At 45.0% G+C, this 26809-nt stretch overlaps 2 protein-coding genes and 1 pseudogene across 2 annotated transcripts in view; 1 reads left to right on the top strand and 2 right to left on the bottom strand.

Annotated features, from left to right (window-relative positions):
* SLC15A4 (solute carrier family 15 member 4) overlaps nucleotides 1-20436 on the top strand; it is a 126284-nt gene extending 105848 nt beyond the window's left edge. Inside the window, exon 9 of the mRNA XM_036874806.1 lies at nucleotides 20362-20436. Coding sequence (XP_036730701.1) covers nucleotides 20362-20421 — 60 coding nt within the window. The 3' untranslated portion in view covers nucleotides 20422-20436. The remainder of the gene's footprint in view (nucleotides 1-20361) is intronic.
* TMEM132C (transmembrane protein 132C) overlaps nucleotides 1-26809 on the bottom strand; it is a 74324-nt gene that overhangs the window by 13877 nt on the left and 33638 nt on the right. The gene's annotated exons all lie outside the window — the stretch shown is intronic.
* Nucleotides 4436-4900, bottom strand: LOC118906900 (annotated as a pseudogene).

Here is a 26809-nt window from a genome sequence, read left to right on the forward strand (position 1 = left end):
AGGGTGTGAAGCGGCGGGGCATGATAGAGCCATTGTCACTGTTACTCCTGAAGGTGCCATAAAGGTCTGCGCAAGTCTCAGGATGCATCCGTCACTTCCTAAGTGGCTGGCAGTGGGAACCACGGTATCACAAAACAAGCTGGCTCATCTGCAAAAAAAGGAACCCCAACCCCCTACGAGAATCTTTCCAGCCCCTTGGCTCCATTTCTGGGAATCCTTTTTCTCTCTCGTTGTGGGTGGGCTGCCCACTGAGAAAACTGCCCACTGGCCCCTGCTCACTCTGACATTCAAACTCTCCCTTCTGAACGCACGGTGGCCATGGAACCAGCCACTGATGTCTGCTTTTAAGGACTTGGAGGGGCTAGGGTGGGTTCTGGTTGAGCGACCTACGGTCAGCTGACACCTTCTGGTGTCACTCAGGCCTTGGCAACTTCCTGAGGACATTGCCTGCTTCCTAGGGGAGAAGCTGGGGACCACTTTGCATGAAGAAAGCAAAAGGCACCTGTCGGTCAGCCATCCACATCCAATGCGATTTTTGTCTGGATGCCCTCGGCCAAGCGGGTTCTCAAATTTGACGGGCATTAGAGGGGGCTTGTCAAGTGTCCTCAGGCTGCTGGGCCCACTCCTAAGTCTCAGATTGAGCAGGTCTGGGGTAGGGGGGCCCATATCTACACTTCTAACAAGTTCCTGGGAGACGCTGATGCCTCAGGTCTGGGGACCACAATTAGAGACTCACTCCTTGAAATAATGCAATTGCCCCTTCTTCTATGTTTCCATGGCAGCTTAAATATCCTGTCTTAGCCCTTTGGGGCTGCAATAACAGAATACCCAGAGACGGGGCCGGGGGCTTAAACCACAGTCATTTATTTCTCACAGTGTGGAGGCTGGGAAGTCCAATATCAAGGCGCCGGCAGAGTCTGTGTCTGGTGAGGGCCCATTCCTGGCTCACAGATGGCTGTCTTCTCTCTGTGTCCTCACTTGGTGGAAGGGGTGAGGGAGCCCTCTGGAGCCTCTTATAAAAGCACTAATTTATTCATGAAAACTCCGCCCTCGTGGCCTAATCACCTCCTTAAACCCCTGCCTCCAAACACCATCACACTGGGGTTTAAAGTCTCAACATAGGTATTTGGGGGGTGTCACACAAACATTCAGTCCCTATATACTCCTTTCATTATTGTAATCACTTAGCTCTGATGCTTTAAATACCACCTCTGTGCTAATGACTCCCCACATCCGACCTCCAGATAACAATGTGCTTATTCAACATCTCTACTTGGCTCTCTAATTAGCATTTCCAACTTAATATGCTCAGAAATCTAACTCTAATAGGTTTTGCCTCTTCGGAGACTAGGGGTTGAGAATAGAAATGAAGTTCAAATACAGAAGAACGATTTACATTTCTTGTACACCTGAGTGTGTGTACCTGCTCTGTTAACATAAACTATCACAAGCTCTTACACTGTCCTGATGCCTTCTTTTACATCTGCCATATGCTTTCCCCATCATTCTCACCCTCGGTCCTTTCTGGAGCTCTGGACAGCCATCAGGATCCCATTTTAGAGATGAGAAAACTGAGGCTCACTGAGGTTGCAGCTTGCCCAAGGTGGAGAAGAGGGGTGAAGAACAGAACCGGTTTATGACAGTCAGTGCAGGATTTGATCAGACTGTTTCAGTCGTGTTGTCTTAACAGATAATATCCTGAGATTGTGGCCTTGGAAATCGCCCTTCCTGCCATGTGAGTCTTAGGGTCTTTTCCATTCCTGAGGGCTGGGGGACCAGGGAAAGGGGCCCCGAGAGAGGCCACTGGCCGCTGACTCTGACGTGGGCCAGCTCAGATCCCTTCCGCCAGTTGCCCCGACCCTCGCTCTCTTGGCCCATTCCCAAAGCAGCCCACTCAGACAGGCCAGAACACTGCACATCTGGTCAGGGAACAGATAGTACATGCTACCTGGAACTTAGGAGAGTTTAACAGAGGGACTCTTTACAAAGGTGTGGGTAGGGTTGAAGGAAACCAGCAAGAGATGGCAAAGCCCAGCAGAGATAGAGGTCGGGGTAGTGGATTGAATAGCGTTCTCCAAAATCCATGCTCATCCAGGACCTCCGAGTAGGACCTGATTTGGAAATAGGGTCTCTGCAGATGTAATTAGCTAAAATGAGGTGATACCAGCCTAGGGTGGGCCCTTAAAGGGCTGGTGTCTGTGTCCAGCTTGGGCACTGTCCCTGCTCGAGAGGCCTGCCCACCTTGGCAGAAAATGCAGCCAATGTCAACTCACAACCGAGCTGCAAGGGGCCCAGAGGAATAAAACAGACCGACCTCAGTTTCCCCACCCTCCAGTGCCTGGGGGTGCCTCCCCCTGCCCCCAGCCTCGTGGGAACCCTGAGGATGACGGGGATGTAATCTACAAAGGTTAGCCTCCCAGAGCAGGGTGGGAGAAGGGCAGAGGGGTCTGCAGGGACAAACAGCATATCCAACACAGAGACCTCTTCTCTAAAATTTCCCATCTTCTTTTTTGGGGGGGGAGGGGGGCCACACAGCGAGGCATGTGGGATCTTAGTTCCCTGACCAAGGATCAAACCCGCGCCCCCTGCATTGGAAGCTTGGAGTCTTAACCACTGGACTGCCAGGGAAGTCCCCCATTTCCCAGCTTCTTAATCTGGGACTAATGTTTAAAAATATTTGAGAATTGTGGCCCCCTTTTAAACTCAGGAGAAACCCTTGAATGAGTCCAAGCTCCTCCCTGATGTGGCCCTTGATGTCTCTCCTAGGTGTCTCCCACTAACCCTCGCCTTGCTCACTCTGCCCCTGGCTGGTCCTTGAACACCCCAGACACGCTCCTGCCGCAGGGCCTTTGCACTTGCTTACTCTCCATCTGAAGCATCCTCCCTAGGTGTCTGCAATGATTTGCTCCTCATCTCCTTTAGGGCTTTGTTTTTTTAGTTGAAGTATAGTTGATTTCCAATGTTGTGTTAGTTTCAGGGGGATGGCAAAGTGATTCAGTTATATACATACACTCTTTTTCAGATTCTTTTCCCTTATAGGTTATTACAAAATATTGAGTATAGTAGGTCCTTGTTGGTTATCTATTTTATATATAGTACTGAATATCTGTTCATCCCAAACTCTTAATTTATCTCTCTCCCTCCTGCCCTTCCCCTTTGGTAACCATAAGTTTGTTTTCTATGTCTGTGGGTCTATTTCTGTTTTGTATATAAGTTTCTTTGTTGTTAGTGTATAGAAATGCAACAGAGTTCTGTGCATTAATTTTGTATCCTGCAACCTCACTGAATTCATTGATGAGCTCCAGTAGTTTTCTGGTAGTGTCTTTAGAGTTTTCTATGAATAGTATCATGCCATCTGCACACAGTGACAGTTTTCCTTCGTTTCCAATTTGGATTCCTTTTTTTTTTGAGGAAGAGCTATTTTAATTTTCTATTAAACATTCTTCCAAAAACATTATTTTACTCCATATCTTACCGAGTTATTAGAAATAACATTAGCATTAGAAAAAGTAGGAAGGTAAAAGTAGGGAAAACACATCATATGCCAAAGTCTGATATGAAATTTACCTTAAAAAAAAAAAAGGAATAAAAAGTAATATTCCTTTAAGTTGAATTAAAGAAAAAAAACTAGGAAGGTAAATTAAATGTGGCTAGTTAAACTAAACATATGAAAAAGGAAAATTATAACAAAGGAAGGAGAGCTTTACAAATTTAATTAAATTAATCCGAGATTATAATTTGAAAACTGTGCATCTCAAAGCAAACTTTATTTGTTCAATTATTTTTAACAACAGTGTTTTATGATTCTAATACATTGATTTTTTTTCAAGAAGGAAACTCACTTAAAAAATATTTTTGTTTTAAAAAACAGACCTGTGTTCAGCTAGAGATGTTTTCTCCCAAGCCTTGATCATATTTCTTTGATTTGGGAAGAAAATACCGTTTTGATGGCATGAAATGCAAAACTTTAAAGTTTTTTTTTAAAAAAAAAATCCCAGTACAGAATTTTAAAAATTATCAATGGAAAATAGATTAAGGTCATTAAGTGCATAACACTAATTACTGGCCAGCTACTGGTGTTCTGTTTCTTCCCTAGTTCTCCCAAGGAAAACTTAAATTGAATCTTCAGCAGAATAATTCTCAAATATACTTTATAAGCAAAATAAGAGCTTTTGTCTACATTTTGGGATTTTGCTATTCCTAATTTTATTCTAAAACTCAATTTTACCCCAAACCATAATTACCATATTAACTTTATAATGCACAGTTGTATGCAATTCAGCAAAGCAGTAGTACACCATCAGGTTCTAAAACAGGATTGGTCACACCCATTTAAAAACAAATCGCATGCTATTTGCCAATGTGTACTTTCAATCTAAGTTCTGACAATGAAGTATATGGATATATATCTATATATCTCATCTTGATTTTCAAAGGTAGGCAAAGGGAGTTCTTCACAGCTTAGCTTTGCCTGGCTGAAGCTGAAGATTTTGTAACTTCGTAGCCAGACCCATGTTGCCAGTGATTTTCAATTTGCCTTGAAAGAAGGACGACTGAGGATTCATTTTACCATCAAAGCCAGTGAGTCCGAGTCAGCCATTGTAATTGTGCAATCGGCCTTCTTATCTGAGTTAGGGAGCTCTGATCCTTTGCCATTCTTCACGTCCACCACCCAGGTGGCTTCTTTACCTCCAGGGCCATCCTTCACCTTGAAGGCAAAAATACCACCGATTTTCTTCACAAACTGCTCCCCCGCTTCCTCTTCAAGCTTCTTCTCAATCCCCTTAAAGACTAGATTTGCCTTAAATCCATCAACTGCAGAGCTGGTTGGAGCAGGCTCAATTTGATGAGTTCTAAAAGAACGGGCAGCTTCAGGAAAACCCATCTCGTATAGCGTGACAACTACAGCTCCTACGGCGCTTAAATTATGCTGCAGAGCTGGATTCCTTTTACTTCTTTTTCTTCTCTGATTGCTGTGCCTACGACTTCCAAAACTATGTTGAATAAAAGTGGCGAGAGTGGACATCCCTGTCTTGTTTCCTTTAGGTCTTTAATCTAATGGTTCTCAACTGGGACCACTGTGTCCTCCAGGGGACATTGGACAATCTCTGGAGATCTTTTTGGTTGTCACAGCTAGGGAAGGAGGTTGTCACAATTTGAAGAAGGGCAACTGGCATCTAAGGGCAGAGGCAAAAGTGCCGCCCAACACCCTACACTATCCTGCAGGACAGCCCCACAAATAGAATCAGCCGATCCCAAATGTCGACAGTGCCGCGGTCGGGAAAGCCTGTCTGTAAATTCTCAGAGACCCTTTCTCAGATATTTTTATGTAAAACTGCAACTCTTCCAAGACACCTGACCCTCTTCTTTGCTTTATTTTTCTCTTATCAGTTATTGCCATCTCATACACTATACATTTTACCTTTTTATTTTGGTTTTTATTTGTCTTCCCTCACCAGAACATAAAGTCCTAGGATGACAGGAATTTTTGTCTGTTTTGTTCACTGTTGTAACCCCTAGTGCCTGAAATGGTCCCTGGCACATAACAGGTGCTCATGAAATATATGTTGAAAAATGAATGAATGAATGAATGACTCAGAGCTTGTGGGTCCCATTTGACCTGCATGGTGTTTTTAAAATAGCAAATTAGTTACCAGCATTGGAAAACCATTGCATTCACTTTTGTTAGCAGCCTGAAGCCTGAAAGCATTTGAGTTCTCTACCATGATGTCTTGCTGGTCTCAGAGACCAGACTGGGGAGTCTGGGGGGCGCTGATGGGAGGGACAATGGGCTGCAGCTGTCCTCGGAGGTACTGAAAGCCAGCCTCAAAGGTGCCCATATCCCGCAGCAGACTCCCTCCCCTTTCTGTCTTGCTTTCTCCCATCTTTCCCCATCTCACCACCCGTCATAGCTAACTGCCCAAATGTATTTACTTATTTTGCTATTATTCTCTTCATTTTAACTTTTGCACAATGTCCCCACTGGCAGTATGCCAAGTGTGAGCCCTCCACCCACCAAGAGCCAGGCTGAGCATTCCTTGCTAGGGCAGGCTGCAGACCGCGCCCCTGGAGACTGTTCGGCAGGCTATTTCTTCATGCAAACTACTGGCGAACAACAGGAGGTTCTCTCAATGGAGAATTAAATGGCCAGAAACCATTTCAACATCCCCAGGGCAGAGTGTTGCCAAGGCAACCATGGCATGTGCCCTCGGTGGGGAAAAGGCGCTCAGGTACCTGGCTCTCCACTCTCTCCCTCAGGGGGCACTCAGGGCTGCTCCTCCCACCTTGCACCTGACCCTCACCCGCCCACCGCTCACACGTGGGAACATGCACGAGGAGATGGACCCTCACTGGGGACTGCATGTTTTATAACAGCGACCAATGTTCTCTGAGGGCTTGCAGTAAAGCAGGAACCATTCTAAGAGGTAACGTGGATCATTCACTGAATCCTCACCGTGAACATATGACAGGGCTACATTTTTAAAATCACATCCATATTTCAAATGAGGAAACAAAAGACAGAGAGGTGATGTAACTTGCCCGAGGTCACACAGCTGGTGGTCAGTGAGTCAGAACTTAAACACCATCGACCCCAGAGCTCTGCTCTTAACCATGGTGCCCACTGGTTCGGTGCTAATTGAGTTGTTGGCTTTGATTCTTACCCCTTTTCTTCTATGGTGGGAGAATGACTCTGTTTCCTATTGATGGCAAACTGGGCCATGTGACCAGCTGTGGCCAAGAGAATGCAGAGAAAGGTGACGACCAACCTCTCTCCTAGCTCAGGCTGAAGACCTGTCGTGTATTTCTGCCAGCCCTTGTGAACTTTGCCACCAGAGGAACTTAAAGTAGCTGAGACCTCTCAGCCCAGCCCTGGAATTAGGCACCTGGACAGATCATAGCCCGACCTGCAGGGAGGGGGTCCACCCCAGCCAGGCCCGCAGACCACCAGACGACCTGCAAACGCATAAGCAAGAGGACATGATCATCGCCTTCAACAACTGAATGTTGGGGTCACTTGTTACACAGCAGAGCTGACCGAGTTATTCTGCTAAGAGCTGGGGTGAAGAGGACGTTGCCGGTACCTCTCAGGAGGGCTCATATTCCCTCTCCTGTCCTCCCCACTCCATTCCCCCTTTATCCTACCTCCTTTCTCTCCTCCTTAGGCAGTGGGGAGGACACGGCAGGGCTGGGAGGAAAGCAGGATTGGGAGAGCCCTGCTCCCAGGTTCAGGAAGGGCCCGTGGTTTCGGGAATTCTCCGAGTCAGAGCTTCTCATCCAGGGGCGGTGACTTCCGCCTGGCCCCAGCTTTGGGCTAGGAGAACGCTTTCCTTTCTCTGTGTCCTGTTCTCCCCAAAGAACTTCTGGCTTATCTAGCATCTCACCCACAATTTGCACTCCCCCTGCAGCTGTCAGGAAGTTTTACGTTTGCAGGAGATCTGTTGCCATTTCAGCAGTTCCTTCACTACTGAAGTGTCTGACAGCTACTTTTCAGACATCTCTGGAAAAGAAGAAAAGGAAAAAGGGAGGGAAGGCAGGGCTAAGCAGTATTTCTGAGACAATGTCTCTGCTTTCCTCCTCTTTGCTTCCTGCCTCTCACTTACGGATGGCCAAACAGAAATCTGTTCTGTGATAAATCACACTTTATCCAGCTGACAATGCAAAATGCTGCCAGGACTTGGAGATGCCAAGTGGTTCTCAGCTCAGGGCTCTGGTCCACCCGGGAGCTGGTGACGCTCTAGGTCAGACGCGGGGGTCTGGCCCATGAGGGCCAATTGGACAGCAGGACTCTCGCCAGGGTGGTCAGGCCCAGAGGAAAGCGGATTTCCTCACTGGAGGCTCCACATGTGCGGCCAGGCTTGCATTTGAGTCGTGCCTGACCCCTCACTATACCTCATCTAGCAAACGAGGATTCCTTCTTTCTATAGATACTTCCTGCATTGCTATTTTGCACCAGGCGTTTTTCTAGGCACCAGAGATGCAGAAGTGAGTGATAAGGAGACTTCGTTAAGGAAGTTCCGTTTTGGGGAGTGTGGGGATAGACGGTAACAGGTCAACAATACGGTAAATGTGGGCAATAAATGTGATGAGAAAAATAAAATAAGGGAACAAGCAGGAGAAGTGATGTCTAGACAGATCCTCCTATCAGGAAGGTGGTGGCTCTGAGATATTTGGGGGGAAGAAATTTCCAGGAAGGTGTTCTTATCTTCCTTATCTAGTATTTATTAAGTGCCTGCTGTATGCCAGACTCTGTGCTAAGAGGACATAGGTACTGACTCCTTTTGTCTTCACTAAACCATTTTACCGGGGGGGTGGTGGGGTGGGGAACTGAGGCACAGAGAGGTTGGCTAACTTGTCCAAGCTCACACAGCCAGTTGGATTGGACTTGGATCTGAAAGCAGTTCTCTAGCTCCAGAAACGTTCCCTTTAAAAAAAACTTTGCTGGGCTTCCCTGGTGGCGCAGTGGTTGAGAATCTGCCTGCTAATGCAGGGGACACGGGTTCGCGCCCTGGTCTGGGAAGATCCCACATGCCGCGGAGCGACTAGGCCCGTGAGCCACAACTGCTGAGCCTGCGCGTCTGGAGCCTGTGCTCCGCAACAAGAGAGGCCGCGATAGTGGGAGGGCCCGCGCATCGCGATGAAGAGTGGCCCTGCTTGCCGCAACTGGAGGGAGCCCTCGCACAGAAACGAAGACCCAACACAGCCAAAAATAAATAAATAAATAAATAAATTAAAAAAAAAAACTTTGCCAATTTAATTGGTGGAAAGTTATTTCAGTTCTTTCATTTTGGAATTAAAAAGAAAGTTCTTGAGGTCTGTGATCAAGCCTTCTTTCTCTCTGTGACCTCTTGCAATTCCCAGATACTAATAGACAAGAATTTTATTAAACTGTCTTTCTTTCCTTCTCTTTTTAAAAGTTTCTCTCATATAATTATGCCCAATAACTTGTAGGAGATCAGGGCCTCATCTGCATCATCTCAGCACATACTGCTAAAAGGAAAATTAGACGCAACATAATTTTTTGGAAGAAAAAAAAAGCTTTCTTTGATTTTTTAAAAACACCTTTATTGAGATATCTTTGACATATCAAAGTGTATCTATTTAAGATGCACAACTTGATGTTTTGATACATGTATCCACTGTGAAAAGATCACCACAATCAAGCTAAACAACTTATCCATCTCCTGACATAGTTACCATTGTCTGTGTGTACCTGTTGAGAAGATTTAATTTAGAATCTATTCCCTTCCCAAATTTCAAGTGTCCAGTACAGTAAGCCCTGATCCTTTACTGCTCTCTTATACTATGCAAAGACCCTAACGTAGGAATATTTTGACCTGCTGTAGAAGCAGAAGGAAGGTTGGCAGATACAAGGTCAGAGAAGCTGGCTGGGGTGTGTCGGGCAGGGAGAGAAGAGCATCCCAGATTTGCTCTTACAGGAGAATTACACTGGAAAACCTACAAATACAGGAATTAGCCCCAGTGCCTGGCGCACAGCAGGCAGACAGGGAATCTGTGGAGGGCTGGGCAAGTGGAACGTATTAGCCCCCAGAAGTGTGTAGACAAGGGGCTTTGATTTTTTCTGTCTTGAAGAGGAGAATGGGGTAGAAGCTTCCAGAATGACAGCCTTAAACAGCTCTGGCCCTCCTGTGTGTGCACAGTTCTCTCCAGTAGCTTGTGCCCTGGACCACCCGCTGCACCATCAGCCTGGCTTTCTCCCTAAAGATGTCACTTGAGATCTTAACGTCCTGGGACCCAGGACACAAGGCCTGGAGCTGTCCTGCTGAGCGGACTAGGTGCCTCACAGCTTCTCTTTGAAACTCCAGCCTCGCAAGAGCTTCCCCACAGCACGGAAGCCTTATTTCAAAAGCAGCCGCCGCCACCTGAACACTGGAGTGAGGAGGAAAGGGCTTAATTATAGAGGAAACCAGGCAGCCAGGATGGGAATGATCCAGCTACGTGGGTCAATTCGGGAGTTTGGGGAGGGATGTCGCCGGAGCCCCAGGATGAGACCTGCTGGCCACGACCACGCCTGTCTTCCCTCGAGAGCTCAGGGGATCTGATGAAGCTGGAAGGCTAATGAGATTGAGTTTTGGAGTAAGTCTGTTACATTGTTACATGTCAGGTATTTTCTCCTCTTCATTTTCCTTTTCTGATTTGGAATCACACACTATAAGGTGTCAATTTGTCAATTTCCTTGTCAATTATCCTAGTGCTTTTTGCTGAGTAATCTGTCATTTTATTTTACTATTTTTTATTGGAGTAGAGTTGCTTTACAGTGTGGTGTTAGTTTCTGCCGCGCAGCGAACTGACTCGGCCACACGCAAACACACATCCCCTCCCTCTCGGACCTCCCTCCGCCGATCACAGGACCCCTCTCCTCCCGGAGAAAAAAATTTTTTTGCCTGAGACCAAATCCTTGTTCTCAGATGGATTTCAGGTGAGAGGTCAAAGCAGGGCAGAAATGTTAATATCTGGCAGGAGAAAAAGCTAACACAGGAGGAGAACTGTTTTCCAGATCTAAATCTGTCCCAAGGCCAACCAGATACGCGATTCCAGTCTGGACTTCTCTACCCTGTGCTTCATGGAGCTGGCCAGAAACTTTTCTTCAAGTGCAAGAGCCATCCACACCCAGCTGCAGGATCCCTGGGGCTTCAAAACCTCTGTTCTCGGTTAAACAAATCCAGATGGAGCCTCCCGTGGCTCAAGTAAAATCTGACTCATAAACAAACGGTCTTATCTTTTGCAAAAGTCTTTTATCAGAGCACAGTATTCTTGGCAGCTTAAGACAGAGGGTCAGAACAACCTGTTCTTTCTTGGCCAGTCCCAAGCATTCATTTCTGCCTATCAACCTAGGGGCGAACGCGTGGCTTAGTTCCTACCAGTTGCAGGCTCTGGGTCTTTGCTTCCCAAAGAACGTCTGTGATGATGGAAATGTCCTACACCTGTGCATCCAATGCCCTACCTGTGCGCTGTCCAACAGGGTAGCCATGAGCCACCTGTGTGGCCAGTCCCACCCTCTCTCTGAGGGTGACAACCGCAAATGTCTCCAGACATTGCCAAATGTCCCCTGGCAGAGATACGATCACCCCAGGGAGAGAACACCTGCTCTAGGTCTACCTGGATAGTAAGAAGAGCTAACCGAATGCATCGTCCTACATGCTTTACTTTTATAACTATGTTAAAACGCGCAACAATCTTACGAGGTTGGTATGAGTCTTACCCATTTTGCAAATGAATAAACTGAGGCTTGAAGAACTTGTCTGTGGCAGAGTGCAAGCTCTTAGACACGCTATTTCAACTGCTGGAGGGAATTTTGGCGCTAGAAGGAACTTTCATGGAAGGAACTTCCTTGCTTTACACTGGAGACCCCCAGCCCAGAACTGGGGCACAACTGGGCTGTGTCACTCAGCCTAGCCTGATGCCCGGGACTCCTCTGCTGTCCTTGACTTTCTTTCATTCTTAGAACCAAAGGGCTCTTGAGGATAGAGACCTTTTGGCTTTTCTTCCAGAGCCTGTCTGATAGGAGAAGCAAAAATGAGCAGCTCTCTTCCCTCCTTGGGAAAACATTTGCCCATTTTCCCACTGGGCGAGGGGCTGCTGCACAGTGGGAATGAATCTCATGGGCTCTTTAAACACTTCAGGCTGTTATTAAAGAACTTAGCTCTCTCGAGGACTCAGAGCTGTGGAATCAATAGTAAATTCAGTAGGGAGAAAGCTTTGTGCTGAGGGGAGCCATTGCACAGGGAAAAATGACTGTTGCTTACGTGAGGTTGCTTTCCACGTACTAGAACTCCTTTGGTCAGCAGGGGAAGCAGGGCCCCGCTGGTTGCCCATATAACATTATTTTTAGCTCTGCACCGGAATCCATTAGCTGGAACTGTGCCCTGGAGGTCAGACAGGCTGCACTGGAAATTCAATAAATGAGCTTTCTTTAATGATGCTTTAAATCTCAGCATCCCCGCCCTGTCAGGGGGAGTGCCTAGCCTCTTTGGCCTCAGGAGCTTTGGGGAAAGCACAAGCAGGGCTGCAGTTCAGGGTAGGAGCCACCCTGGAAGTACAGGGTGGGGGTACCCTAGTGTCAGCCTGCTTAGGATGGGGGGCTGGAGAGAGCACTGTGAAAATCAGGGATACACAGTCAATAGCAGGCATTGATAGTCATTATTTTCCCTGCCACCAGCTGGCCCAAACGTCTCCTCCTCGGAGACCATCATATCCAGAGTCACCCTTTACGCCCAGGCCACGCCCTAGCACAGCACCTGTTGCATTCCTTGGCGGTCCTCGTCACCACCTGTAATACGCTTATCTGTTATTGTCTGTTCCCTCCATGCCAGGCTCCGGGAGGGCAGGGGACATGTTCTATTTGTTGCCACGTCCCCAATACTGGAATGGTACCTAGAAAAAGGCCAATACATCTTTGTTGAATGCATCATTAGGTGGTTATGGAAAACACTGTATGTTGTCGAATCTAAGACACCATCACTTCGTGGACCACAAGTGAGAAAACCTCTGCCAACTAATCGGTGCCGTGCCATCCACTGCGTGGCTCATCTGTATTTCAAGGACGTTCAAGTGTGGGTGAATGTGTATAGTAAGGACTCTGTGGTGATGGTTACTTGGATGTTGCAAGTGCTTGTCCCTGTTACGTATCTTCCCTCCTCGTGCTGTTCCTGGGCTTCTGTTGGGCACATCACTGCCCTTCTCTGTGCTGTTGCTTTTTCATTCCTTGAACGTCAATCAGCACAGACGCTGATGTTCGCGGGTCTCTCCACTCTCACGTTATTACTCCTATTGACCTAAACACCGACCACGCTGCAGACCAGACCCCTCTTCACTTGCGGCTCCTTCGCACCCCACACTGACGTAGCTTCATTTCCCAAATGCCCACCAGTCAGGGATATTCATGAAGCATCGCAAGGTGAAAGGAGGGAAAAGGCAGAAATGTGTACCTCATCTCTGCAAAACAAACCAGGACAGAAAAACCCTTCTGTGTGTGTGTTTATATATAAACACACACACAGACACTCTTGATGTGTCTGTGTTTATGATCACATGAGCACGGAGAAAAGCGTAGAAGCAGATCAGGTAGGTAATTAACACTGATTACCTGAGGGCTGGAAAGGCGTGCTGTAGCGTGTGTGTGTGTGTGTGTGTGTGTGTATGTATCTATAGATCTGCCAATTTAATTAAAAATTTTTTTCCCTTTATTTTCAATTGAAGTATAGTTGATTTACAATGTTGTGTTAGTTTCAGGTATACAGCAAAGTGATTCAATTATACATGTATATACAAATCTCTTATTTTTCAGATTAATTTCCATTATAGGTTACTACACAATATTGAATATAGTTCCCTGTGCTATACAATAGGTACTCGTTTATCTATTTTATATATAGTAGTGTGTAACTGTTAATCCCGAACTCCTAATTTATCCCTCCCCCCTTCCCCTTCGGTAACTTTAAGTTTGTCTTCTATGTCTGTGAGTCTATTTCTGTTCTGTAAATAAGTTCATTTGATCTGCCAACTTTAAAAGTCCATGGTTAAAAAAAAACAGTTTGTATGATATGATCCCATGCTCATAAAATTACATCTCTCTACATGGTTATCCATAAAGTGTCAAAAGAGGTTATGTACAAAATGATCGCCAAACTTCTTTAGTAAGAGACTACATACTGTATGATTCCATTTATATGAAATGCCCCAAAAAAGGCAAACCCATAAAGATGGAAAGTAGATTAGTGTTTGCCCAGGGCTAGGGGTGGGAATGGAGATGAACAGTAAATGGGGTGACAAAAGTATTCCAAAACTGGGTCATGGTGATGGTTACCCAACTCAGTAAATTTCCTAAAACATCGCTGAATCATACACTGGAAATAAGCTGCATCCAGTTCTAATTTTTAAATAACCCTGTGCTCACCACACAAAATACACCTGTAGACAGCCAGTCTGTAACCCCTGGCTTACCTAATAGGGTCATCAAGGGGATTACCTGACTCAGAGTTAAGTCCATTCCATGTGTTGGCTTCTAGGTTAAGTCCTTTACTTGATAAATGAAACTCATCAATCCTCACAATGACCTTCTGAATCAGGTATGTGACTCTCCCCACGTTACTCAGTAGGACGAGAGGGAATATATGAATTGCCCAAGGCTGCATAGCTTGGAAATGGCAAAGCCAAGAAGAACTTGCTGGAAGAAACTGCCCACGATCCTCTTGTGTTTCTCGACATCTTACAAACAGAGACTCGACTGTCTTTGTCCGAATGGTCTTTTCAAGGATGTTTATATAGTGAGAAGCCTCAGGAGAGAGAGACAGAGAGTTCCCTTCTGGAGCAAAAGGCAGGCAAGCTCATGGCTCAGTAGAGCAGAGATACTGTCTCTGTCTGGGAGAAGGCGAGGCAGGCTTTCTGCCTATCTTAGCTCAGGCTGCGATGGCAAAATACCACAGGCTGGGGCCTAAACAACAGGCATTTATTTCTCAGAGTTCTGGAGGTGGGGAAGTCCAGGATCAATGTCGAGTTTTGCTAAAAGCCCTCTTCCTGGCTTTCAGACAGCTGCCTTCTTGCGGTGTCCTTACATTGCGGAGAGAGGGCAGGCTCTAGTCTCTTCGTCTTTTGAGAGCACTAATCCCATCATCCTCAGGATCTCATCTAACCCTAATCACCTCCCAAAGCCCTGCCCCTAGTGCCATCACATGGGGGATTGAAGCTTCAACACGTGAACTGTGGGAACACACAAACATTCAGTCCCTAACACTGCCCGTTCAAAAAGACTCCGGTTCCTGAAGCCCAGGGTCCCTCTTCTGGAACACAGCCCACAGCACATGCAGTGTGGCAAAACCCTGGGGGGATTGGAGCTTAGATGCAGGACGATGCAGATGCACTGGCTGCCCTTTAGCCCTCTGACTCTGATCCAGGAGTCTCGTGTCTTCTGCCAGCAAACTGTGACAGGTTGATTTGTCAACCTGCACGTAGGGTGGAATCTCAGAGCCTTCAGAGGACTTTCCAGAGCTCAGGGCTGTCTAAATCCCAAACCTTATGAGCCTGTTGGAGGGTAGGCACGTATTAGGGGCCAATTCCCTCCCCCTTTCTTCTCACCATGGCACCCTAAGCTGTACCAAACTAGCTCTTCAAGTATTGTTCACCTTGTCAGACCGCAAACCACAGGCTGTGTCTGGGTCCTGGGGAACAGGGTTCCCGTGTGCCTGCTCAGACATCCTTCCTTGGCTTCTGCTGGCTCGAGACTTCCCCTTGCTTTGTCAACAGCCAGGGGTATCAACTCAGAATTCATTTCAGGGGGCGGTTTTTAGCTTGAATACATTCACTTCCCTAAAGATACTAATTACATGTCAAACCTATTTAAGAGCAGCTCAGGGCAGTTATGTGTACAACTGCAGTGAAATTTGTTTCTGGGTTTTTGTAGGCTGAAAGATGGACCTCTTTTTCTAGATGGACCTCTTTTTCTAGAGTCATCAGCGCCTGAGGTGTCCTTTCAAAGGGTCACACTTATCAAGGGTCCTGGCCCTTCGGGGGATTGCAAATCAGTAATAAATGCAAATGATCAGCAAGGACCTGGTATGTGACCACGGCTGGTCCAAACCAAGTGCCTCTTCCCCTTCCCCTCCTACCAAAGTTACTTTTCAGCCACAGGAAAGAGATCCCAGCCAGAAGCAGAGCAGAGATCCCTCAGAGCAGTGGTTCTCAATGGGGGTGATTTTGTCTACCAGGGGACATTTAGTGGTGTCTGGAGACATGTTTGTTTGTCACAACTTGGAGTGCTATGGGCATCTATTGGGAAGAACCCAAAGATGCTTCCAAACATCCTACAATGTGTGGGACAGTCCCCATAACAAAGAATTAGCTGGCGCAAAATATTAAGCATGGTAAGGTCGCAAAATCCTGCCTCCGAGCTTAGAACTTTGCTGTCCAATGCAGCACCCACGAGCCACACGTGGCTCTGGACCACTTGAAATGGGGCCGTGATGGAGGTGTGTTCTAACACACACTGATTGGAAAGACTTAGTGCCAAAAAATATGAAATGTCCTATTAATCATTTTTACATTGACTACATGTTGAAATAAGCTTTTAAATAGAATGGGTTAAACATATGCCGTTAAAAAATCAGATTCACTTGTTTTGTTTTTTACTTTTTCTGAATGTGACTCGAGAGGATTGAAGTTACCTGCGTGCCTCACATTGTACTTCTATAGGACAGTGTTGTTTAGAACTTCTTTCACCCCCTCTCCTCCCACAGGCTTTTTGGGTCTTCTGTAAAGCACTCTGGGCTCAGGGCTACCATCTGCCCATAAATCACTTTTGGTTTAGTTACAAAAAATAGTCCCTTCTTTGAGATGACACTCCCAACAGCCAAAAAATGACGGTCACAGGATATTGTTGGGATGCTTTACTGCGACCTACTGGAAGGTCGGTGTAACAATTTAGACCGTGTGAACATGGCACCAAGTGCAGTGGACAATCTTGGCGGTGCTGGTTGCCATGTGTCTGTGCTGGGGGTGGGGTTTGCAGAGAAGGAATTTTTCCATCCCAATCCTCCCCTTCAACAGTCTGTAAGGTTCTCTTCCACGCACACGTGTTGTTTTTAACCCCAGAGAGAAGACTCTGATTGTTATCTGTCAGACTTGATTTGGGGGGCGGGAACGGGGAAACATTATCTGGATGCTTTCTTTTGGATATTTATGTCTTTTTCTGGATATGTTCCTGTTGATTTCAAAAAATATAGAGAAAGACCAAATGGTTAATTTCTGGCTTGGGAAAACCCTCACTGTCTTATTCTTTGAGCAAGTATTGTGGGTACACGATCATGGTACATGTTGGTGGGAAAGACCAAAAATTAGGGTCCTTCCCTCAAGACACTTAGTCTCCAGAGCAGGGATTTCTCTAGGCAAGCTTTTTCTTGGAAGGGCAAAATGGTAAGTATTTTAGACTTGCAGGCCATATGGTCTCTGTGGAAACTATTCAAAAGCAGCCACAGACAATATGGAAATAAATTTGAAAGAACAAAATTTTGCCATTTGCAGCAACATGGATGGAGGGCATGATGCTAAGTGAAGTAAGTCAGACAGAGACAAATACTGTGTGATACCACTCATACGTGGAATCTAAAAAATACAACAAACTAGTGAATATGATGAAAAAGAAGCAGATGCACAGATATAGAGAACAAACTAGTGGTTACCAGTGGGGAGAGGGAAGGGGGGCAGGGGCAATATAGGGGTAGAGGAAGAAAAACCAGATTATTAGGGGACTATATGAAATCATGTGGGCTTCCCTGGTGGTGAAGTTGTTAAGAATCGCCTGCCAATTCAGGGGACATGGGTTCGAGCCCTGGTCCGGGAAGATCCCACATGCCGCAGAGCAACTAAGCCCGCAAGCCACAACTACTGAGCCTGCGTGCCACAACTACTGAGCCTGCGTGCCACAACTACTGAAGCCCGCATGCCTAGAGCCCGTGCTCCGCAGCAAGAGAAGCCACCGCAATGGGAAGCCCGCGCACCGCAAAGAAGAGTAGCCCCTGCTCATCGCAACTAGAGAAAGCCCGCGTGCAGCAACGAAGACCCAACGCAGCCAAAAATAAAATAAATAAATTTATTAAAAAAAGAAAAAAAAGAAATCATGTGTGAAACTTTTGAAAACTGTAAAGCATTATAGAATTTAAAGAATCATTCAATAAAATTTTTAAAAAAGAAATAGATTTGAGTGATCATATTCCAATAAAACTTTATTTATAAAGCAGATGGTGGGCTGAATTTGGCCCAAAGTTCATAATTTTCCCTGTAGAGCAGTCACGGCTGCCCCATGGGCCAGACCCATGCTGCCGATGTATTTTATATTTTATTTTTTGCCCATCGTAGTTTTTTTTTTTTTTTAATTACCTTTGGTTGCCAACTTTGAAAAACAAGGTGACTTTTACCAAATTCGCAGCTTGTCTTGAAGACGTAGCAATCCCAAATTCACATTTATACACGCCACAACTGACAGGAGTTGACTACTGCTACCCTTCTAGAAATGGGTTTGTCTGAGTTACCACTTCATTCACTTAAGTTACCTGCTTGGTTACTGTAGGTATTGGGGGTTTGACCCATAGTGCATAGCTCTCTTGATGACAGCTAGGTTGGCATGATGTCAAATTAAGAGATGGAAATGGGAAAGTTTAGTAAAGCCACCGGAAGCGTTGTGTACATAAACCAACCAGCTGAACCCCTTATTTCACCAGGCTAAACTCTCTTAGTGAATGGGAGGCCCCCATGAAGTTTCCACCAGTTCAATCCAGACGGCTAACGGAATCACTTACTTTGCACTTTTTTTGGCCATGCCTCTCGGCTTGTGGGATCTTAGTTCCCCGACCAGAGATCGAACCCACGCCCTCGGCAGTGAAAGCGCCGAGTCCTAACCACTGGACCGCCAGGGAAATCCCTGGAATCACTTACTTTGATGACTTCCTCATCTGTGGACTTGCATTCCACCGACTCCGAGATATCCGTCACGGCACTGGTCTCCTCCACGGAGACCACCCTGATGGGCATGGCAACTGTCTTTCCCGTGAGGATGGCGGTGTTCAGAATCTCAGTGTCCTGCCGGAAGAACCAGACATAGCTGGGTCAAGGGAGCTATTCAGTTCTCTCCGACCCTAGGGGAAGCCCTCCAAGGTGTGTGCCAGGCTGTCTTTGTTTAGACAAGACATGCAGCACCTACCTTAGGGACCTGGGCAAAGGAGTCATTTTTGAACAATTTCCCAAGAGCATTTCACAATTTACTTTTAGTTTATTTGTGATCATCTTCCTAGTTTTCAACAACAACGATCCAAAAATATGTATTCTTTTTCTTTATTGCAGAGACCAAGTAAAAGTTACACATCAGTTAGGTTTGGGTTGTAAGCAACAGAAATTGACTGGCTAGTTTGAGCAGGAAGGCACTCTGGTAGCTTGAATAACCAAGATGCCCACGTTCTAATCTCTGGAACCTGTGCATCTGTTGCCTTACATGGTAAAAGGGACTTTGCAGTTGTGATTAAGCTAAGGATCTTGAGATGAAAAGATTACCCTGGGTTACCTGGGGTGGACCCAATGTAACCATAAGAGTTCCTTGAAGAGGTAGCCATGGGGGTCAAATGAAGAGAAGAAGATGCAGAGCTGGAAGCAGAGTGATGTGACCATGACCTGGGAGATGTGGGCGGCTTTTAGAAGCTGGAAAAAGAAGAGATTTCTCCCTAAAGCCTCCAGAAGGAAGACACATTAATTTTAGCCCCAGAAGACTCATTTCTGACTTCCAACTTCCAGAACTGTAATGTACTAAATTTGTGTTCATCTGTTAGATCAGTAACAGGAAATGAATTCAGGTTCTTAGTGGATAGATCCTGGGCTACTCCCGGGATCAAAGGAAAAGCTGAAGAAGGCTTTGGAAAGGCAGGACCAAGAACAGCTTCCAGGATGTTGAAAAGAGGAAAGGATGGGCAAGTCTCTCTAGAGTGAAGTGGAGTGAATCGCTTCAACCATTTCTATCCTTGAGTGACTCTGCTTATGATTTAAATTTTCTGGAGGGAGAGTCTGATTGGCCTTATCATGGTGCCCATCCGTTATCCAGGGAAGGATGGGGCCAGTTTGATTGACATGCCTACCAAGACTGATTCCAACTGGAAAAGGGCAGTCTTAAAAAGAAATCAGAACTGTGTTATCAGAAGAAGATAGAAGGTATAGATTCCCATCAGGCAAACAAGAGCAAAAAGATACTCATTACAAAACCAATCAAAGAGTTAGGTAATTTTTACCCCCAAATGCCTGTGATCACTACTACACCTTGGCAATGGGCTTCACTGTCTTGTGTAGCCAACCAAACTGTCTTCCTCTGCTGACCCACTGTGGCCCATTCCATCAGAGGTCTGGGGACTTTGGTTTATCCTGTTCATACTGACTTCATGCAAAATGATAAGCATCACACCTCTCATGTGTGTTATGATTTGCAAAGTTATGAAGAAAATGCCTTCTCTTTTGAATTTGTAGGCACTCCCTGCTTGCACTTTCATAATCCTTTTCTTTATGGTCAAATGAAGATGAAAAAGGGTCTGTGGCTTTGGGACATCTACTGGCACCTTTAACCACTGGGTCAACTTCTCCCCAAGTCCCTCTCCAGAACTGCTGCTCAACTTTGAAGCCAGAGATGCAAGGAAAGAGATTTTCCCAGTTCTTCCTCCAGGGAAGCAACTGACACAGAAACAACATTTTGCATTAACCAAGAGCATAGCTGAAAGAGTCATCCGTTATAAGGAGAGCGCAAGCCTCTCTCCGATGCTGGTGCCCGTCAGCCAGCAGTTCAATAACCCTCTGCCATGTCTTCTCTTGGGTCCACAGGCTTCCTGGAGCTGGAGCTGCCATCTGGGAAGTGTCCACATTGGCTATTACAGATGCTAAGAATACTGCAGAAATCCCCCAAGTCCATTTTCAGGTTCATTACAGGTAATGCGTTCGGAGTTCAGTCTTAACATTTTCTTTCTGAGAATGGTCTTTGGCTAATGGCTTCATTAAAGCAGCAAACTCCCTCATGTACTAATTGTGATTAGCTTTCTAATGGTCATTGCAGTCTCTCTCTCTCTCTCACACACACATCCTCTTTTACCTAACACTTCTTATTCCTAGACTGAATTACATCAAGATTAAGACTGGTGAATCATTAGATATTTTTCACTGACCAAGATCAATTTCAGGAGGAGAAATTAACAGTCATAGAAATGCCAAATGGGTGAAGAACGCATTGATCTTCCGGATAACCTGGCTAAGCCACAAGGATGAAGTTCCCTGTATTTAAAAATTCCTTCCTTTTCAATCTAAATAAAGGATACAGATGAACTTATTTACAAAACAGAAACAGATTCACAGACTTAGAGAACGAACTTCCCCCCCTTCCAGGGGGAAGGGACAGATTGGGAGTTTGGGATTGACACTCACACACTACTGTATTTAAAATAGATAACCAACAAGGACCTACTGTATAGCACAGGGAAATCTGATCAATATTCCTTAATAACCTAAATGGGAAAAGAATTTGAAAAAGAATAGATACTTGTATAACTGAATCACTTTGCTGTGCATCTGGAACTAATACAACCTTGTTAATCAACAATACTCCAATATAAAATAAAAAATTTTTTAAAATGAGTAAAAAGAAAAAAAGAAAAAAATTTCTTTCCTGATCGATAGTTTTTGGTGAGTGTCTGTTACTTGGTGGGCACAAGGAGCCTGGAATCCCAGATTCTACTCTATGCTTTGCCGTTAACTTTTGGTAGAACCTTCATCGCATCTCTTATCTTTTGGAATCTTCGCTTCTTCATTTTACAAATTAAGGGGTTGGACCGCATCTTCTCTGTCTTTCCAGCTGTCAAATCCTAGATAACCATGAAGATCCAACAGCCATTTAATGAACCCTTATTGTGCACCCAGCATGTTCTTGTCACTGGGTTATAACGTAGTGAACCAGAGTGACAAGCCCATGCTCACGCAGATGGATGGGATGGCGGTGGGGGGGGGAACAAGCAAGCAGGCAACGACAATATTGGGTTTGTCAGGACCTTTTCATTAACTAGTGGCAAAAATCCAACTCAACTCAATCTAAGCAAAAAAGGGGACCTATTGCCATGTACAACTCAAATATCTGAGGGAAGATTCCAGCTCAGGTATTGGTAGGACCAGGTTCTCAAAACATGTTGCAATTAATTTCTTTCGTTTTTAATTGAAGTATAGTTGATTTACAATGTCGTGCCCATCTCTGCTGTACAGCAAAGTGACTCAGTTATACACATACAGACATTCTTTTTCATATTCTTTTCCATGATGGTTTATCACAGGCTATTGAATATAGTTCCCTGTGCTATACAGTAGGACCTTGTTGTTTATCTATCCTATATATAATAGTTTCCCAATCCTTCCCTCCCCCCTGGTTTTTTATTTATTATTATTATGTACTACCTCTAAATGACTCCCAAGTACATGTGCATTGAAAGAGGTTGTTTTTTTTCTTTTTTTTAATTGAAGTATAGTTGACTTACAATGTTTTGTTAGTTTCAGGTGTACAGCGAAGTGATTCAGTTATGTATATGTATATGTTCATTTTCATGTTCTTTTCCATGATGGTTTATTACAGGATATTGAATATAGTTCCCTGTGCTCTACAGTAGGACCTTGTTATCTATCCTATTATGTAATAGTTTGCATTCACTAATCCCAAACTCCCAATCCTTCCCTCCCCTCCCCTCCCCCTTGGCAACCACAAGTCTGTTCTCTATGTCTGTGAGTCTGTTTCTGTTTAGTAGATAGGTTTGTTTGTGCCATACTTTGGATTCCACATATAGGTGATATCATATGGTATCTGTCTTTCTCTTTCTGACTTACTTCACTCAGTATGATCATCTCTAGTTGCATGCAATTAATTTCTATGTCTCCCCATCTCTTGACTCTCTTTTCCTCTGTTTGGTTTCATCAGTCAATAAGCTATTTCTACATAGTAGACCCCCAGCTATATTCTCCATGGCTCAAATCTGTGTTCTTCCCTCATACAACTCAAAGCAAAAAACAAACAAACAAAACCCCCAAATAGCCCAATTAAAAAATGGGCAAAGTATCTGAATAGACATTTTTCCAAAGAAGATATCCAAATGGCCAACAGATACATGAAAAGATGCTCAACGTCACTAACCCTCAGGGAAATTTAAATCAAAACCACAAAGAGAAATGAAGAACTCTTGTACCATCCCTGGATCCCCGTGAGGGAGCGATTTTCCGGTTGGATTGTACTTTTCTGGTTTCCCCCAGGTGCGGGCATAGCTATGGGATTACAGAAAACAATAGCACACATTGTAGAAGCAGAGGGGGCAGTGAGGCACCCAGGCATGGATTGGGCACGTCGCCAGGTCTGACTGTAAAGGTCCTGTGTCCTCTTGCAAGGACTTGGAGAGATGCTGTGCTGGGCAGGAGGGAAGCTTTCCTAGAGAGTTAAAAATGTGTGTGTGTGTGTGTGTGTGTGTGTGTGTGTGTGTGTGTGTGTGTGTGTGTGTGTATCTGTGTGTGATAGTGACACTGCAGATTACAGAGTTATATGGGGCTTGTTGCTGCTCCCAGATCCTTTTACGGTCGAGGCCAATTCATAGCGATGTGCCTGGCACACTATTTAAATGCGTACAATTGCGTGCTTTCTGAACCCCCAGCCGGACCTGGAAGAACTCATTTTGGGCAGGGCAGGCTGGGAGCAGGGGCCGCCTGCCTTTATCCACCACGTAGCGCGGCTCTGGAGCCCAGGCTGCAGGCTGACCTCCCTCCAGACCCCCCTGAGCTATGAGATGCCCAGCGTCACGGAATGGAGTCCTCCTCTGAAAGCAGACGGGTGGACATCTCCTGTTGCCCCCAGCTGACATCAGACCCCACCCACCAACACCCTTTCAGAGCCTCACACAACACGACTAAGGCACAACTTGTTACTTGGACACTTTTCCTGTTATTAAATGTTTGTTCTCTGCTGTCACTGTTTTTCTCTCTCTCTCCACCTCCTTCCATCAGGAACCAGAGAACTGCTCTGTGTTTCTGAAAAGAATCCATCAAGTAAGGTAGTTTTAAATCACTGTCATTTCAAACTTGAAAAAAGCCCGAGGCTTCAGAGAAAACACGCTTTGTTTGATTTGCCCTCATAAATGTAAATTGGTTTGGCCATTTTCTGTATTTTTTTTTTACAAATTGGGTTTTTAATTTTTAAATAAATAGAGAACACAGAATTACTTCTGGAGGGTTAAAAAGGCTGAGGGGGTGTGAACTGATTAAAAAGATAAAACCAACCGGCCAGGGGAGGGGGCACGTATCCCAGGAGTGGGTGTGAAATACCCACTACAAATTCTCCAGAGGCTTCTCATCCAGAGAAATGAGGCGAGTGGAAATGTGTGATGTCCATATAGTGGAATATTATTCAGTGACAAAAAAGGAATGACGTGTGACCATGTGGATGAACCTTGAAACACGATGCTAAGTGAAAGATGCCAGACACAAAATGACACACATTTTATGATTCCATTGACATAAAATGTCCAGAAGAGGCAAATCCATAGAGATGGAGAGCAGACTGGTGGTTGCCAGGGGCTGGGGAAGGGGGCACGGAATGCAGAGTGACTGCTTAAAGGGTCTGAGCTTTATTTTTAGGGTGATGGAAATGTTCTGGAATTAGACAGAAGTGATGGTTGCACAACCTTGTAAATATACTAAGAACCACTCAGTTAAAGATTTTAAACGGTGCTTTTTATTCCACTCGGGTATTTATTCCAAAAAAGAGAGAACATTAATTAGAAAAGATCCATGCACCCCAATGTTCCTAGCAGCCTTTTTAACGACTGCCAAGATATGGAAGCAACCTAAGGGTCCATCCACAGATGAATGGATAAAGAAGATGTGGTATATATATTATATATATACAATAGAATACTACTCAGCCATAAAAAAGAATGAAATTTTGCCATTTGCAGCAACATGGACGGACCTAGAGGGTATTAGGCTAAGTGAAGTAAGTCAGACAAAGACAGTACTGTATGTTATCACTTACATGTGGATTCTAAAAAATGAAACGAATGAATATAACAAAACAGAAGCAGAGTCACAGATACAGAGAACAAAGTAGTGGCTACCAATGGGGAGAGGGAAGAGGCAGGGGCAATACAGGAATGGGGCTGAAGAGGTACAAACTATTATGTATGAAATAAATAAGCTTCAAGGATGTATTGTACAACACGGGGAATACAGCCAATATTTTATAATAACTATAAATGGGGTATAACCTTTAAAAACTGTGAATCACTATGTTGTACACCTGAAACATATAATATTGTACATCAACTACACCTCAATAAAAAAATTTTTAGAATATGAAATTTAGAAAATAAATAAAGAATACCCTACAGTTCTGTCAAAAAATGGTGCATTTTATAGCATGTGAATTACATCTCAATTAAAAAAGAGAAGGAAAAGTGTGTGGGAGATGTGCTGGTGCCATGGGGAGGCCACGGCGGGGCTCAGACCTGGCTCTGCCTCTTGGCTGGTCGTGTGGCCTCAGATGAGCCAATCCATCCACCCACCCTCAGTTGACTCATCCGGGAAATGGGACCAAGAGAAAACACATCTGCAGCTCAAAGACCAGACATCTCGCCTTCCACACCAATGCTGTGGGTTCAAATCTCACGAGGGTCTGAGGATGAGGCAGGTTTAATTTAAAATGTGCCAGATGGTAGAAAACAGCCTCTTTCAAGGAGAACCCTCCTACACTGTTGGGGGGAATATAAGTTGGTGCAGCCACGATGGAGAACAGTACGGAGGTTCCTCAAAAAACTAAAACCAGAGCTACCATAGGATGCAGCAATCCCACTCCTGGGCATATATCCAGACAAAACTCTAATTCGAAAAGATCCATGCACCCCAATGCTCCTAGCAGCCTTATTCACAATAGCCAAGACATGGAAACAACATAAATGTCCATCGACAGATGAATGGATAAAGAAGTTGTGGTACATATATACAATGGAATATTACTCAGCCATAAAAAAAGAATGAAATAATGCCATTGGTAGCAACATGGATGGACCTAGAGATTACCATACTAAGTGAAGTAAGTCAGACAGAGAAAGACAAATACCATATGATATCACTTATAGGTGGAATCTAAAATATGACACAAGTGAACTTATCTACGAAACAGAAAGACTCACAGACATAGAGAACAGACTTGTGGTTGCCAAGGGGTGGGTAGCGGAGGGAAGGATTGGGAGTTTGGGATTAGTGGATGCAAACTATTATATATAGGATAGATAACAAGGTCCTACTGTAGAGCACAGGGAACTATATTCAATATCCTGTAATAAACCATCATGGAAAAGAACATGAAAATGAACATATACATATACATAACTGAATCACTTTGCTGTACACCTGAAACTAACAAAACATTGTAAGTCAACGATACTTCAATTAAAAAAAAGAAAAAAACCCAACCTCTTTCAATGCACATGTACTTGGGAGTCATTTAGAGGTAGTACATCATAATAATAAATAAAAAACCAGGTCACATTTGGGGAGTGCTTGCTAAACGCTTTCATCTCTACCATCAACCCATGAAGCAGGTGGTCTTTTTATGCCAGGTCTATGGACGGGGAACTGAGGCTCAGAGCTGGTTAAGTGACGTGTCCAGGGTACACAGCCTGGAGGTGGCCTGGCCAGGTTTGAATGTGGACCTCCAGGGCTGGAACACATGATCTCTTCTCCTGCTCTGTGCTGAAGAGCTAGGACATGGGACAGAACTGCCTCGGTTCTGCCTCTGCTCTTTCCTTGTTGTGTTTTAAATTCTCCCAGCATCAGTCTCCTCGGCTGTGAACCTGGGGAATCATCAGGGTTGTTGCGAAGATTAAATCAGATAATGTTTATGGAATGGCCTGTCAGGGCGTGGAACAAAGTCCTTGTTGAATGAGAGGGCAGCTATTAAGCATAAATGTGAAATGTCTGGATGAGGCAACTAGCAGATGGAGAATAGCCAACACTTCTCCTGAAACTCTCTTTTCTCTATTGGAGGGAGAGGCATAGAAAATAAAATCAAATAAAGATAAGGCAGTATGTAGCAAGCACGGGAACACACACTGCCTAGAAGAACAGAAACGTTAGCACATGGGGGTGTGGAGCTGATTACAGACGGAGAGGTGTCTATGAGAGCCTTACAGATACCTTTTTGGCACGTCAGACTTTTACAACAAGATCCAGGGGCCAAATCCTGCCTGTGGTCTGTGTT

The sequence above is a fragment of the Balaenoptera musculus genome, chromosome 14 (genome assembly GCF_009873245.2).
Source record: "Balaenoptera musculus isolate JJ_BM4_2016_0621 chromosome 14, mBalMus1.pri.v3, whole genome shotgun sequence".
NCBI classification, from domain to species: domain Eukaryota; kingdom Metazoa; phylum Chordata; class Mammalia; order Artiodactyla; family Balaenopteridae; genus Balaenoptera; species Balaenoptera musculus.